This window comes from Protobothrops mucrosquamatus, unplaced genomic scaffold (genome assembly GCF_001527695.2).
Source record: "Protobothrops mucrosquamatus isolate PMUCROS unplaced genomic scaffold, P.Mucros_1.0 scaffold2114, whole genome shotgun sequence".
Lineage (NCBI taxonomy): Eukaryota > Metazoa > Chordata > Lepidosauria > Squamata > Viperidae > Protobothrops > Protobothrops mucrosquamatus.
The window spans coordinates 63,782-81,060 of record NW_015388215.1 but is presented as its reverse complement, the minus strand read 5'-3'; the positions used below and the strand labels follow the sequence as shown (position 1 = coordinate 81,060).

General features: G+C 39.1%; 1 protein-coding gene across 1 annotated transcript in view; it reads left to right on the top strand.

Annotated features, from left to right (window-relative positions):
* Positions 1-7,177: 7,177 nt before the first annotated feature.
* Positions 7,178-17,279, top strand: part of LOC107294827 (myosin regulatory light chain 2B, cardiac muscle isoform-like) — a 22,744-nt gene continuing 12,642 nt past the window's right edge. Inside the window, exons 1-3 of the mRNA XM_015824093.1 lie at positions 7,178-7,261; positions 9,341-9,416; positions 10,203-10,307. Coding sequence (XP_015679579.1) covers positions 7,181-7,261; positions 9,341-9,416; positions 10,203-10,307 — 262 coding nt within the window. The 5' untranslated portion in view covers positions 7,178-7,180. The remainder of the gene's footprint in view (positions 7,262-9,340; positions 9,417-10,202; positions 10,308-17,279) is intronic.

Here is a 17,279-nt window from a genome sequence, read left to right as displayed (position 1 = left end):
AAAAAAAAAAAAAAAAAAAAAAAAAAGTACGGCAGCTACATAATTGTCATGCCATCTAGCCCATATTTAACTAGTATATTGATTAGAGGGCTTTTGTCATGGTTCCGACTAATGAAATGGTTCCGATTAATGATATTATTGCTCTGACAGCTTTTTTTTATCAAATGCACTGCTAAAATCAAGTTTTATTATGCTTACCATGTCCCCATAATCTGTTTAGAACTTATCAGTTCTATAAATAAGAAAAAGTTAACCTGGCAAAATATGGTCTTGATTAATACATCCTAGTAATTACTGCACTATTTTCAAGGAGCTTATAGATCATGAAATTTCACTAATTGGCTTCCAAGTTCTAGGGCAAAACTGAAAACAAACATGGAAATCTTGCAGATCTCAAATTCAATCCATGGCATTGTCAGGTAGGACTGGAAAAATTCTGCCCTGAAAGCTTGCAAAGCCACGGGTGATACTGACTCGGTGTGAAACGGCTCTAAACCATATCCCTCTTGGCTATATTCTTTCATAATCCCCATCATTGGAATTAGTTTTGGTAAGCAGGATTCTTCTTGTTGCATCATCAGTGATACCTAGATGATAAACCTTGGCAAAGGTCCAAATGGGTCCAGAGCAGCGACATCCACATAGGGGTGGTGGTAGTTATGTCCAATGAGTCAGTCTGGCAAAAGCATGCCATCACGACACAAGAAACTCTTGTGCTTGCCTCATGATTTCACAGGCTTGTGGTCCACCAGTGCAAATCAGAGGTTCTCTGCTTAGAAGGACCAGTCCCTTCTAAGCATTCACACAACTGGACTCTTTTATAACTGAGAGTCCGCCTGTACTGTGTCTTGGTGTCCAGTGACAAAAAGAACCCCTCTTGGACTAGCGTGTGGGTCCAGCACATTTACTTTGGATCCTTTCTTCTTCTGTACTTGTTCTCACCCAATTTAGGAACTTGATGGCAAGAAACATCTGTCTCCCAAAGGAACAAAGAATTTCAGAGAAATTCTCATGGGTGACAGATGATATTCTTGTATTTAGTTCTGACCACCTCCAATAACATTATGGAAATGTTCAACAACTTACAGCCTCTCTCACTTCCCATCTTTTCATTACAGGTAGCCCTCAACTTACAACAGCTCATTTAGTGACCATTCGAGGTTACCTATGACCATTTTTCACACTTACAACCATTGCAACATCCCCCCATGGTCACACGATCAAATTCAGATGCTTGGCAGCTGGTCCATATTGATGACGATTGCCGTGTCCCAAGGTCATGTGATCACCTTTTGTGATCTTCTGATAAGCAAAATCAATGGGGAGGCCAGATTCACTTAACAACCGTGTTACTAACTTAACACCTGCAGTGATTCACTTAACACCTGTGGCAAGAAAGGTCGTAAAATGGGGCAAAATTCACTTAATAAATGTTTCACTTAGCAACGGAAATTTTGAGCTCAGTTGTGGTCATAAGTCAGGGGGCACCTGTAATTCCCCCGCAAAAGACATGGCAAGACAACTCCACCAATGAGTTATTCCATCAGTAATATTTTGCCTTTGAGAAGTTGTTGGAGAATGCCTTCTTTTCCAAAGTAATTGATAGAAAGTAATTCTAACTTGGTGGAGAATTCTGAAATGCTATTTTTGCTTCTCTCTGAATAACTTTACAAAGGACCCAACATTTTTGACTGGCTGAAAAATACATACTGAAGCTTAATTTTAAATATTTAAAAATATCTGCAAAGTGAGCTGAAGACTAATGGATGCTATCTGAATTAATACTCATCATATTATGGAAAGTCTTGTCTTTTAATGCTCTTTTTTTAAAACAATTGTCAGCCTCATTTGGAATCAACTTTTCATTGTGAGAGATGAAATGAAATCTTCCTTTTCTCCCAAATGGAATTAAGGGTCTTTATTATTATTATTTTTTGCATAACAAAAACAGAAAGTAATTTTTAAAAAAGACATACATCAGAGGAAAAAAAACGAATCAGAAAAAAGAGAACGTAGAAATGTTCAAATGTATGTTTGTAAAAACATAGAAGATCTTGAGAAATACATTTTAATCATCCATATTCAATGATTCTGTCCAAAATTACATTTAAATCAAAATAATATATTATAAAAATATTTTTAATATGGCCAAAATTTATCCTTAGATGGTAGGGTTTCCAAAAACACTGGCTGGTTTCAATTTTTAATTCAAAGAAATTTCCACACTTCTAAATGCCAAAGTATAGTAAAATATGTATTTTATTTTTCCAGTGTTATGTAATAAAAAACCTGGCAGCTAATAACAGGAACTGAATCGATTTCTTATGTTGCATCAATTTATATGCATTAAAGATAGAATACAGTAAACCAACAGCCTCAAACTGACAGGCTGGAAATTGATGCATGGTAGTGTTTTTTTTTTAAAGAATTGCACTAACAAAGTTTAGAAATATAGTATTGTATAAATACTATATTTATATATAGTATTATTTAGTTCTGTCTAATGTCACCCATGGACATCTTCATGACTTGCTGAATTACATTTTAAAAGATTTCTATGCTAAGAAGAGTTCTTGTGAGATCTCAGATCCCCTTCAAAGTTTTAGAGACAGAATCTGTCATGCCTTATGTAAGAAATGTTTCTGATACACCGAATCCCTTGCTATTCATTGAAGAAGACAATGCACCATTGTAGCTCAAACCAAAACATTTTCTAAAATAATTTCTATTGCAAATATGTTCAGTCATATACATTTGTAATTCTACCTTTCCTTTCCTTGTAGTGAACAAATTCACTTTGTCTTTATAAAGATAATAATAATAATAATAATAATAATAATAATAATAATAATAATAATAATAATAATAATAATAATAATAATAGGTAAGAGGAGGAGGAGGAGGAGGAGGAGGAGGAGGAGGAGAAGGAGAAGGAGAAGGAGAAGAAGGCTTTTCAAATACTTTCCAAATTTCTGATGTCTGCAATAGAGCAGAACAAGGAATGGCAACACTCTGGAAGTTCTTTATGCGCCTGCAAGTCATAGCATGTTGGAGCATGGCTACCAATATTATTGTACATGCTCAAATGCTTCTGATGCACATCTTGTTCCTTGCTGACAAAAAAAAAATAGCCATTCTGGTTGGCTGGGTTTTGCTTACTAGTCAAAAAAACAGTCATCCAGGATGGCTTGTTTTCTGCCAGGAATTGCCAATTATTGTCCAAAAGTAGAATGGTTGCAGCCTGCTTGTGGCTGGTTTTTTTCCATCAAAAAATAATTAAAACACCATTATTATTATTTTTTACCCTCTGGATTTTTAAATTTTTTTTTTACTTCCTTGACATATTGTGTTCACATGTTTAACCAGGTCTGCCAAAGAGCTAGCATATGCATTCATACAGAGCTAAATCTATTAATGCATCAATTTTGGCCTTTGATTCTTGAATCAGAATCAGCTGGAAGGGACCTTGGAGGTCTTCTAGTCCAGCCCCCTGCTCAAGCAGGAGACCCTATACCATTTCAGATGTAGCTATCCAGTCTTTTCTTAAACACCTCTAGTGATGAAGCACCTACAACCTCTGAAGACAAGCTGTTCCACTGGTTAATTGTCCTCACTGTTAGGAAGTTTTTCCTTAATTCCAGGTTGCTTCTCTTCTTGATTAGTTTCCATCCATTGTTTCTTGTCCTGCCTTCTGGTGCTTTGGAAAATAAAATGACCCCCTCCTCTTTGTGGCAGCCTCTCAAATACTGGAATACTGCCCCCTTAGTCCTTCTTTTCTCTAGACTGGCCATTCCCAAATCTTGCAGCTGTTCTTCATATGGTTTAGTCTCCAGGCCTTTAATCATCTTAGTTGCTCTTCTTTGTACTTTTTCCAAAGTCTCAACATCTTTTTTTGTAGTATGGTGACCAAAACTGGATGTAGTGTTCCAGGTCTGGCCTTACTAAGGCTTTATAAAGTGGTTCTAATACTTCATGTGATTTTGATTCTATATGCCTCTATTTATACAACCCAGGATTGTACTAGCTTTTTTGGCTGCTGTCACACACTGCTGGCTCATGTTTAAGTGATCGTCCACTAGGACTCTCACAGTTACTGTTTTTCAGCCAGGTTTGGGTAGTAGTGAGTAGTGGTCGTCTGTAGTGCTAGCCTCAGTCAGACCATTTGGTGAGTTTGTGATACGGTGTATTGCCTAAATCCAGAAACTGAGCAAATTGAGCATCTGGTTAAAGAGTTTTGAATGAAATTAGCCCCGGGGATCTGAACGGATCTCTAGCATGTGATCTAACTGAGCCGCAAAGAGAGGCAATTGGGCACATCTCTTCACCACACTTTACACTCTAAGTACAGGTAGTCCTCGACATACTGTAATTGAGCCCAACATTTCTGTTGCTAAGCCAAACATTTATTAAGTGAATTTGCCTCATTTTACGACCTTTCTTGCCACAGTTGTTAAGTGAACCACTGCAGCTGTTAAGTTAATAACACAGTTGTTAAGTGAATATGGTTTCCCCATTGACTTTGCTTATAAGGAGGTCGCAAAAGTTGATCACATGACCCCGGGGACACTGCGACCGTCATATATATGAATCAGTTGCCGAGCGTCTGAATTTTGATCACATGACCCCGGGGGTGCTACAACGGTTGTAAGTGTGAAAAACAGTCATAAATCACTTTCTTCTGTATCGTAACTTTGAATGGTTACTAAATGAACTGTTGTACGTTGAGGACTACCTGTACTGTATTTGTGTGTGTGTGTGTGTATTTCTCTATTTGGCATCTTAGTTCTGAACTAATTCTGCCTTTCCATGCCTCTGAATGGTAGCCCTGATTTACATTTAGTGCTTGTAGGTGTTCCTCTTTTTTCCTTGACTCCCTGACCTGGGAAAAATGTAAAGAATTCTTGCAAGGAAAACCTAGCCTAAACTTTGAAAGAAAACAAAACAAAACCTTTGGCCAAGATAGTACAGCTTGGCTCAGCCTCCGGGTTTTATCTTTGCAGGTTGATTTATTATTTTGGTGAGTGGAAATTAAAAGTACTCTTAGAGACACATCTAATTTCGAAAAGGAGGAAAGAATTCTAGGGCTGATTCCACCCACAAGAGTGGGAAATTTCTGCCTCATCCATTCTGACGATGATGACCACGATGATGATCAATTTGCATTTCACAAATACACAACCCAGGTTAACCTGGTAGTTATTCTTCTACATTTGTCTCTTAAGACTGGTGAGGCAGTTCTCAGATCAAATTGACTAGAGAATATTTGCTCTCCAAAACTGACATAGTGCATATATTAATAAAATAATATTTAAAATGTATTCAAGTAGAGAAAATTACTTGTTAACCTTCATGCAGATCAAGTGACATAGAAAATCATGCACACTGGAGAATATGCACAGATTAACTTCCATGCACCCTTCAAAACATTATCTTGTTATGTTACATTGTTATTTGTAAACCACCAAGAGCCACTTAGGTGAGATAGGCAATGTAGAAAATTGTTAAGAAAATAAATAAATAAAATAAGCTGCTGAAAACTAATTCAAATGGAAAATGAGAAACTGAAAAGACATTAATCACCATTCCTAGTCTACTGACATCTAATGACTATACTATGTAACTACAGTAGTGGCCACAATTGTGGAAACCTTTTGGGAAAAGTGTACAGTAGAAATGCCACCTTTGGTTAAGTTTCTACCAATTTTTCTTCTAATTTCTTTATAACGGTAGCCTTGTTCACTTAATAATACTAGTTTACATCGCTTTCTGGGCGACCAGTCAACTCTTTGCACCATTAATTTAATTTTATTACGTTTTACAAGCTCACTAAATGAAAGAACACAAAAAAACCCCAACCAACTTGATAGCGATCACATAACACACTGACAAATGTCCTCCTCTCAGCTTCAATACATGACATCAATAACTGAATCCTACTGTGATCTGATTGGCTCATTGGCAAAACAAGGTGACACCTGATTGGCTCTCTAAACACTCATGCTCATTGGCTACAATCAGATGAAGGAAAGTTACCTGATATCAACCTAAGCAAGTTGTGTTTCCTTTTTCTGGTTATTTGGCTATAACTTTTCATAGAATACAGTACAGATAATTGAACAAACTTTGTTGCATTACATTCTTGATTAAATTATCTTTCCATTGATATATAATTTTATGGTACTACTCCAAAAAAAGGGTGGTGTTATTAGCCATCAAACCTCAAAAATATACTTTTCCCAAAAAGTTTCCACAATTTTGGCCACTACTGTATGTTATCCGCATTAAGGAGTTTCTGAAATCATTACTATTAGCAATGGAACAATGTAGCAACAACAATAATACATTAATTATGTTGCACTTAGAAACTAACTGTGCAAACAGAAATAGATATCTATAGAACACACAAAAAAAATGCAAAATAGACATTAAAAAGCTAGATTTCTCCAACTCTAATGGCAAAATGGAATATCAAATAGGTAACCACTTTATACTAAAAGAAACTAGAACTTATAAAATCTACTAACAATAGGTTAACTGTTAGTAATGGTGCTAATTAAATCAAGTTATTAAGTAATATGTTTTACCATTAATAATAACTACCATGAGGTTTGGATTTGTGGAAAGTGCTTTTGAGCTGCATTATATTTGATCATAGTTCTGGTTACTGTACATGCTGTTAATTTTCTATTTTCTTATTTCTATATGGCACATCAGAGGGTTGAGCTGTGATTGCATAACTGTGGCCACCATCTTAACTGTTTTGATCCCTCTGCCCCCCCCCAACACAAACCTGGTTGAAACAATATCATACCAGTGTATCAGGGACCTGTTAGTCCTTCAAGATAGACCAAACTAGGAAACCAAAGTCATGAATGCTAATACTTTTATTATAGGGTTACAATAACAGAGTCTTGTAAATCTGAATATGCCTCCTTCCCTTTATCTTTTTGAGAACTAGAGGGGTCTGGTCTGAGATGCTTTCTCAGGTTACAGTTCTGTCCCAGACTCAGATCCCTTTTATCTGACCAAAGTCTTGATAGTGCCTCTTCCTCCTGTTCCTCAAGGTGATTCCTTCTACAGGACCTTAGCAGGTATTAAGAGCTCTTCAGGAACTTCAAGGTGGTTTGCAAACGACTCCTTTAATATGATTCTTCTTGTTTTTAATTCATAGGCTCCCAAAATGGCAAAGCAGAGGAAAGAAGAGGGCAGCGCCAATGTTTTGTCTATGTTTGAACAAAGCCAGATTCAGGAATTTAAGGAGGTACATTCCATTCATTGCTTCATGATTTTAAATTAATGATTGGTAAGATAAATTAATATGGAGTCTTTCTTTCTTAAATGGTCCTGTGGGGTGGAAATTTTATTATGGAGGACAAAAGAGTTTGGAGGCAGAGCTGGCATCTAATGTGAGTCATTTCCATTTTTGAGTTGTGAATGGTGGGGAGAAGGGCTTACAAGTAGTCCTCATTTAATGTCTACTTGTTCAGTAGTTCAAAGTTACAATAGCACTGGACAAGTGGTACTTATGACAGGTCCTTGCAGTTCCAACCATTGCCACATCCCCACAGTCACACAATCGTGAATTGTGACATTCCCTGCCAACTTCCCACGCACAAGATCAATACCCTCAGGAATTCAGAAGCTGTGATCACGTGAGAGCCTTACTTAATATGTGTGGTCCTCACTTAATGATGGCAATTAAGTCTGCCAGAGTTGCAACTGCTAAGTGACACAATCATGGGACATTGTGTCCCAATTTCCATTGTAACCCTACCTGTAATGTCATTTGTCCTGGAAAGCAGGATGTCTGGGGATGGCAGCAGCATCCTGGAGGGAGGGCAGGACACAAAGAAGTCAAGGCTGTGTCCACACAGTGGAAGCCTTGTCCTATGTACTTGTGACATCTTTGCTTGTACAAAAAAGACAAAACTTGGATCACACAGTTGCTACTAAGGGCTCTTGGAAACCGACCTAGCTCTGGAATAATAAACTTAACATCCAGTAGACTGGAAAAAAGACAATTTGATGCTGCAAGTACATCTTATTTATGAAGCAGAGCAGATGATTTACAGATAACTTGCAATTTTAAAAGAGCAGCAGTTAAAGCTTTATTTGCTAAATCAAAGGGGTTTGATTGAAATTTGAAGTCTGCCATTCATATGTGATGGACTGCAATTCCCAACATATGCAGCCAACGTGGATAATGGCCATGCTAGCTGGGGATAATATGAACTGCAGTTTCAACACACCTGGGAAGCATCAAGTGGGATTGGTTAAGATTGTGCTGAGATAATTGAAAAAGATTAAAAATCATTCCTGTTTGTGATGGTGGAAATTCTTAATATCATCCATCATCATCCATCATCATCATCATCCTATTTAATCTGGCTAGACAATTTAATAGTTATTTAACTGCTCAGGATATTTATTTTAAAAAGTAAAAATTAAACAAGGGAGTCTTTATTTATTTATCATACACTCTAGAACAGGGTTGTCAAACTGGCAGCCCGCAGACCGGTTGCATCATATGGAGGCCGCACCCACCCCAGCTCCGGCAATGCAAAGAAGTCACAATATGTCGTGACACGTCACGTGACGTGGCGAATTTAACACCCGTGCTCTAGAAGGAGGATTATAAACAGAAGGCCAAATTGCAAGAAATTAAACTATTCTGCAGGAATCTTTCTGTAAAACATTTGAGGGCCCTGTGGCAAGCATTGTCACAGTTTTGACACCTGATCTCAGGCAAGCTTTGAGAGACATTCTAGGCAGGTTATCTCAGGCTGGGGTCCTATCAGATTGCCTATACTTGCAAGGCTACATAGAAAAAGGTGGAGTAGCAACTATCAGAGTAAGGATTGGGATGCTTTACAGGTAGTTCTCGAATTATGACCACAACACAGCCTGGGATTCTGGTCATTTCATTGCAGTCATAATTCAAGATACCACATGACCGAACTCAATTCTACAACCATGGTCATAAAGCAAGTCACTGCAGTTGTTAAGTGAATTTCATGGTCATTAAGTGAATCCAGCATATCCAATGGGTGTCTTTTGCCATAATATAAATCGTTGCAAATCACAGTCACATGACTGGACACCACTGTCACCAGTTGTAAATGCGAGTCAGTTGCCAAGGGTCTGAAATGTCTTCACATGACTTTGGGCTTAGGTTGGCAGCTGTAACTTGGAGGACAAGTCATAAGTAGCTTTTTAAAAGTCTGTTATACCATTGAATGGTCATTAAAGAACAGAGGCTCCTGTCTTCTGATCCAAAGAGTCGAAGAGCATTCTGGATTGCAAGATTCCAAATGTTGATTCACGTTTTGCTCTTCAATAGGCATTCACTATCATGGATCAGAACCGAGATGGCTTCATTGACAAGGCTGACCTGAGAGACACTTTTGCCGCACTGGGTAAAGACAAAGAATCACAGAAAAATGTGTCATTTGCTGATAGCCTTTTATTTTTAAAAGAAGTTTCTTCGGAGGAGGGGTTATCCTGGGTGTGTATCAGCACACTGCAAGTACTTCTTCGTTGGCATATGGGCAGCAGTATGTTGGCCAGTAAAGACAGCCTGTAAGTTAGAGATCCTGAATTGCCTGGAACAGCATATACATGGATGGGGAAAACTGGAGTTTAACTGAGCTTGTGCAATGCTGGCCAATCCTGCTAAAATTGATTGACGCTCTCCCTATCATTAGCAGGGGATCTTGCATGTAGCACAGGGTGGCTACAGCTGATAGCCAAGAGTTGCCAGCTTATTCACCAAGAGGAATTAGTTTATATACTGTAGTTAGTCTAATAACTTCAGTGAAATTAGATAGTCAAATTGAAATATCAAAATATGGAACACATATAGAAGCAATAGAGGAGAATATTTGGAACTCAGGGTTGGAATGAGGGCCCTTGGTGCTCTATGACCTTGGTTGTTTTCTTGCAGACATTTCATTACCAAACTAGGTAACATCATTGGTGTACTGATGATTTTACCTAGTTTGGTAATGGAACATCTGCAAGAAAACAACCAAGTTCAAAGAGCACCAAGGGCCTCTCATATATAGAAGCCTTATTTGGCCTGGTAATATTAGTAATATTTGAGCAATTATCTTCTGTTCTCCCAGGCCATAGTGACTTTATTCATTACTGCATTTGATATTTCCTTGGCTTTCATAGTATATAATCAGAATATTACATCACAGGGCGTATGAATGTTAAAATGGAAGAGTTGGAAGCAATGATCAAGGAAGCTCCAGGTGCCATCAACTTCACTGTCTTCCTTACTATGTTTGGTGAGAAACTGAAAGGTAAGGAGTAATCAGATGAGAATGGCATATGTGGAATATGGGTCTATTCTCTCCACCCACAATAGCTGTCTTTTTGTCTACATGTTCATTTGTCCTAGAGTATAGTATCTTTCCCACAGCAAAATCATGGGCTAACTTAGGCTTTAGCCAAACTTTGACTGAGTCCACTTTCAAAATGAAAATCATGTCTAAAAGGGTATATTCATCAAATCTTGCAGGAACACCGTATTAATGAATGTTTCCCTTGCTCACTGTCAACTTCCCTAACCTACCTGAATGTCTTTTTTGGGGATTATGTTAATGAAGAAAAGCACAGTTACGTGGGAGGTTGAGATGCTATAGAGTACAGCACCCTACTTAATCTTTATTTCCCAGAGTGCTTCTGGTTATCATATAAGTTCCTATGTATTTGTGGGGAACAGGATTGTGGATGGTTGCACCCCGATGCCTCGTTGAAAAGGCAGCTTGCTGATCAGAAACAAAAAAACAGAACAGTCTATTGGGATGTGGAAAATACTCTGAGGGTCCAGAGATGATATTGGACAGTAGCCTTAACTGTTTGCCTTCCTACCGCAGAAGCCACTTTATGAAGAGAGCAGATTACCACCTGTGTCTACACAATGCAGACTTTGCCTCAGATGCTAAAGCAAAATTAAAGAAGAGAAATGTAATAATAATAATAATAATAATAATAATAATAATAATAATAATAATAATAATAATAATAATAATAATAATAATAATAGAACTGGAGAAGATAACAAAATACAAAGACCTACAAATAGAAATAGAATGACTGTGTCAAAGAGAAGCAAGGGTAGTACCAATAGTAATAGGCACCTTGGGTGCAATCCCAAAACAACTGGAGCACCACTTGAACACCATTGGCATTGACAAATTCGCCATTAGTCAATTGCAAAAGGCGGCCTTACTAGGAACCGCCTCCATCCTGTGACGATATCTGTAATAACATCAAACATCCACGTCTGCCTATCCCACGTCCTTGGTAAGGACTCGATAGGTAGACAAAATGCCAAATCCAGTTTGAACATCTGGCTGACTGTGCGATGATCCATAATGATGATGATTATGATGATGATGATGATGATGTTGGAAGGGACCTTGGAGGTCATGTAGTCCAACCCCCTACTCAGGCAGGAAATCTTGACCTATACCATTTCAGACAAATGGCTGTCCAGTCTCTTCTTAAAAACGTCCAGTGTTGGAGCATTCACAGCTTCTGGAGGCAGGTTGTTGCACTGGTTAATTGTTCTAACTGTCAGGAAATTTCTCCTTAGTTCTAGGTTGTTTCTCTCTTTGGTTAGTTTCCACCCGTTGCTTCTTGTCCTGCCTTCAGGCGCTTTGGAGAATAGCTTGACTCCGTCTTCTTTGTGGCAACCCCTGAGATATTGGTACACCGCTATTTTGTATGAAAAAAGACCATCACATTCAGCCATAATGTGGTTTATTTGTTTGGATGTAGCATGCCTTTTTTTTTCTTAGCCGGAATTTTCTACTATTGTTCTTTGCTGGATGACCCTAAATGGGGGGAGGGAGGGGAGAAACTGTAGATCATGTCCACAAAGAGCATAAATCAAGATGAAAATATTATGGGATGGGACCACATCATTTGAAGAAAGGCCTTTCTCCATATATTTCAATGTAAATCTTAAGATTTTGTGGATTTCTTCAAGGTGCTTTCCAGTAAGAAGAGTCAGTAAATCACTACTCCCTATTCAATTAATTGTTCAACTAATAGAACCTGATCTTTTCATATTTGCTGGAACTTTGAGGCAGGTATATATACACAGACACATATGAACACATACATATATGAGTGTGACACATGACTACATTATTTAAGAGGGGATGGAATCACCAAGATTGGTTTCAGTCAGTGTTAACAAGCCCAGGTTGACAAAGGAGTGGAACTGGGTATTGTACAGATTTTTGACAGTATGTTTGTATATATATTTTTCCTATATATTCTTCCTTGGCAGAGTAGTGGAGGTGGAAATGCCTTAAATGTATGGTTGTTGTCCTTTTGGGTAGATAGGGTGGGTAGTCCAGATATTTAATGAAGAAAAATTAATCAACTAAATTTAAATTTATCAACTAAATTTCAGTTTACTGGCTGATTATTCAAATTTTGGCTTCAATCCTCTGTCTATGGTGATTGAGCTCAATAAAGGTTATTTCAGAGTAGTTTGTTAGGGTAGATATTGTTAATTTTTCTCCGCAAAGGCCATCATATGAGAAAGTGTTCAAAGCCCTTCTGTTTAGCTCAGACACATCCTTATCCCTAAGGAACTACTTTGTTTCAAAATGAAATATTTACTAAGACAAATGTTCCAGCAATCAGCCCTAATTCAGATTGGTTTGTAGAATGCTAATTAATAGCCTGTTAGTTTAGCATTCCAAATATGGTTATTGTTGATTCTGTAGACTGTTGACAACAACAAGAACTCCTAAGTAGATACGGGGGGTGGGATGACTAAATACGATAAATCAGCATTGACATTATTAATGTAAAGGTAATCCAATAAGATTTAGGTCAGTGTGTGTCTCGTGAGAGCAGAGGAACAGGCAGACGTCTCCTGTCCTCCTTTTCTCATTATAAGGGCTAGATCAGATCATGGGTTTGGCAGACAGAAGAATGATGTTTGGTGGACTGGCAGGGGACCTCTCCTTCCTGCTTCAATTTTGAGAGAAGCCACTTTAGTGGTAGCACTATTTACTTATGATGAATGGTTAAGGGAACAGGGTATGTCTAGCCCAGGGGTAGGCAACCTTGGCTCTTTTATGACTCGTGGACTTCAACTCCCAGAATTCCTGAGCCAGCTTGGCTGGCTCAGGAATTCTGGGAGTTGAAGTCCACGAGTCATAAAAGAGCCAAGGTTGCCTACCCCTGGTCTAGCCTATCAAAGAGAAGGACCGGAGTGACATGATAACTGTCTTCCAGTATTGAGGAGTAGTCATAAAGATGGGGGAGTCAACTTATTCTCCAAAGCACCTGAGTGTAGGACAAGTAGCAATGGGTAGAAGCTTGTCAAAGAGACCCAAAGCTGCCTTTTCAAGAGGCAACTGGACTTTCTTGTTTTTCTTTGAAGATGTTTCACTTCTCATCCAAGAAGCTTCTTCAGCTCTGACTGGATGGTAGGGAATGGAAGGATTCATATTCCTTGTAGACAGCTGGTCATTTGCATTCTTTTAGAGAGATGTTGAGGCCACTTGGAGGTTTATCTGTGTCCTCAGGGTCACCTGAGTAGTACAAATGTATGTGGATCCTTCTTGAAACTGCTGAAAGGACTGTGTTGTAGACTGGAGAGAGATGATGTTATATCCTTTCCCCTCTGTTGAGAGAGGACTGTTCAATTTTGACATAGATGGCCTCCTTGACCCATCTTTCAAGCCAGTGGTCATCTCTGTCCAAAATGTGGACTTTGCTATCTTCAAAAGAGTGGCCTTGGTCTTTTAAAAGCAGATGGACTGCTCAACAGAGGGGGAGGGATATGACATCATCTATCTCCAGTCTACAACGCAGTCCTTTCAGCAATTCCAAGAAGGCTCCACCTCCATTTGCACTACTCAGGTGACCCCAAGGACACAGATAAACATCCAAGTGGCCTCAACGACTCTCTAAAAAAATGCAAATGACCAGCTATCTGCAAGGAATATAAATCCTTGCGTTCTCCACCATCCTGTCAGAGCTGAAGAAGCTTCTTGGATGAGAAGCAAAACATCTTCAAAAAAAAACAACCCAAGAAAGTCCAGTTGCCTCTTGAAAAAGCAGCTTTGGGACAACCATGACCTGGATGACTGAGAATCTTCATAGACACTGGTCAAAGAAAGATCCAGCCTAGACCTAAGGAAAAACTTCCTGGCAGTGGGAACAATTAATTAGTGGAATGGCTTGCCTCCTGGAGTTGTGGTACTCCATCACTGAAGGTTTTCAAGAAAAGATTGGGAAGCCATTTGTCCAGGATGGTATAAGGTGTCCTTCTGGGCAGGGGGTTGGAATAGAAGTTCCTTCCAGTCCTATGATTCTATGACTTTCTGCTACTGTGGCCTGGTTTGGCTGCCTTCCTTACCTAGATGACTTCTTCCAACATGTTTCAGGCCTATAGCTTGGCCTCTTTGGTTGAGTGAAGAGACATCTGGACCATTTGTCCAAGCCACCGACATGATGACTGCAGCATTTCTATGAATTGGCAGTGATTAGATGGCAGGAATGGTGAAGCAGCTTTAGCCAGATGGGGAAAGATGGGCATATGAAAACCTGCATCCTCTAAGCTGAGAGATTCTTTCACTGTGAAGGACCTGTGGCCTTCAGAAGGAATCTGTTGGCTGCTGCAGGGCAGTAGTGCCTGGAGCTGAAACCAGAAATGAGTGGAGACAGGATTAAAAGTATATGGGGCAGCAATTCTTTCTCTTTTTGGCATCTCTTCTTCTTTCTCTCCTAAGCAAGCTGCTAAAGATCCTCAGATACTATTACCAAAATCTGAGCTTGCAAGGGGTGATTAGGCCGAGGAACTAGGTTGTTCTTCTCTGCCTAGAATCTGTCCTACAGCTTTCTGTTGCGGTGGATGGTCTAAGATCCCAGTTTGTTCTGCACTCAAGACCAAAACAGTTTTGGCCAATCCAGCTAAGATCAACTCCCAGTTGTCTCTTTCACTAACAAGCCTATATCCATGAAAGATTTTAAAAAGTCTCCAGCACTGGAGAGTTTTCCCACCCTCTCTGATGGAAAAAAAAAAAAAGAGAGAGAGACAAGAGAAGACAAGAATAAGCATTGTGTACTTTGTCATCTTCCTGGACTCTTTGCTTTGAAGTGGAACTTTGTGGCAAGCATTCTCTATTGATTAGCTGGTGCATAAAGTGGTTTCTTTGATGAAGTGAAGCATCTCTGTGTGGTATACAAATTGCATTTCTTCCAGCCCTTTGTAGAGAGGGGACCCATGTGGTTGGCATTAACACAAAATGCTTTTTCGTTTTTCTTTAACTACTCATCTGGCGTCAGAATATGTATCTCCCTGTTCAAAATTCCCAGAAATCCACCCCACCCTTCCACTCCTGCTTTGACCAACCTTTGATGGGTTTAATTGATTTCTAGCACAGCTAATTTTTTTGAATAGGGAAATTGTCCAAGTTATACCATGGTGTTGGGTTCTGAAGGAAAAGGACTGCAAACCTGCCATTGTGGCTTCCTTCACAGCTTCGTTCTTTGTTGCATAATTGCTTTTAAAAATCTGTAGCTTCAGGCCAGTTTGAGAACTTTGGAAAAAGAATGGGTTTATTTTGTTCAACAAATCCTTTGTAAGGGTTTGACTAGCAAGTATTTTCTTTTGATCAGGGGCAGGCAACAGTTCAAACTGTTGTATTTATCCTGTTGGCATAAATAGATGGAATGAACTTACTTTCCCTTATTTTCAAGTAGGCGATAACATTTTTACCCAACTTTAATGATTTCTCTCCCTAAAGTTCTGATCATCCTGGTTGCATTGTTCTTTCTTATGCTGGTTTTATTCTGCCAATATGTAATGTATTAATTTTATATTATATCTTCAGAGTTCTTATTAGGATCCAATTTATACATATACAGATTTATACATATAACTCAATATAAATATAAATAAATATATTTTATGTAAATATATATAATATAGATGACTCTGTCATCTTTAATCCTGGATGGGGTGGCATTGCCCCAGGGGGGTTCTGTCTACAACTTGGGGGTTCTCCTGGACTCACGACTCTTGCTCAAAGAGCAGGTGGCAGTCACGGCTAGGGGAGCCTTTGCACAACTTTGGGTTGTGCACCAGTTGTGGCCTTTCCTGGATCAGGAGTCCCTGCACTCAGTCATTGATGCCCTAGTCATCTCACAACTGGACTTTTACAGTGCACTCCACATGGGGCTACCTTTGAAGAACACTTGGAGGTTACAGCTGGTGCAGAGTGCAGCAATGCCAGAAGTTCTTGGGGGGCCCAAGAATGGCCCTTGGAACACCACTGCTCTGTGAGCTGCATTGGCTGCCAGTTTGCTTCTGGATACAATTCAAGGTGTTGGCAATCATCTTCCTGGCATAGGTCCAGGCTACTTGAGGGATGGGCCCACCCCACTTGTGCCGGCAGAGAGAGGCATGCTGCAGGCCCCATCAGCCTGGGTATTCTGGCTGGCACTCTCCAGCGGAAGGGCCTTCTCTGCCATTGCACCTGCCCTCTGGAATATCTTGCCCCCTGGAGTGAGGTTGACCCCAACCCTCCCAACCTGTTGTACGAGCATAAAGACCTGGCTCTGCCAGTTGACTTGGGGTCCAATAATGGAGCATCACAGCGGAGGTGGTTGATCGAGTAACAATAGATCCACCTCCTCCCGCCCTCCTGTTCCCGCCCGCTCCATCTTTTAATTGGGCTGTGTGTAGTATTTTATTTATGTTTTTATCTTTGTATTCTTTTTATTTTTTATGATTGTAAGCCACCCAGAGTTATCCTGAGTTAAGATGGGCAGCCAATAAATTAATTAAACAAACACACAAGTAAGTAGGTAATCTCCAGCATTTAAAAAATGAAAATAAGGTTATGCCTGCAAACCTCCTATCCCAATTCTTATATTCTAATCACTGAGCTAGTCATTGAATGATTTAAAACTAGAATATGACTTTTAGTGTGGTTATTTCAGACAGGTAAAATGTAATAGGCTGATTACAGATTATCAGCAATTTGGCATGTGTTTCAAGAACAACAGAAGGCAGGAATGTCAAAGAATTTACCAATCTTATTGAGAGAGTATTTGGCAGTCTTAATCCCCAGCAAGATAAAATCCTGTTAGTGTTCTCTATTCCCTATAATAACTCCCCTATTTCTGCAAATGTATGAAGCAGCCAAGAACATGATTTTTGCTTAGTTTTTAAAATCAAATTCAAAATTTATATATATATATATATATATATATATATATATATATATATATAT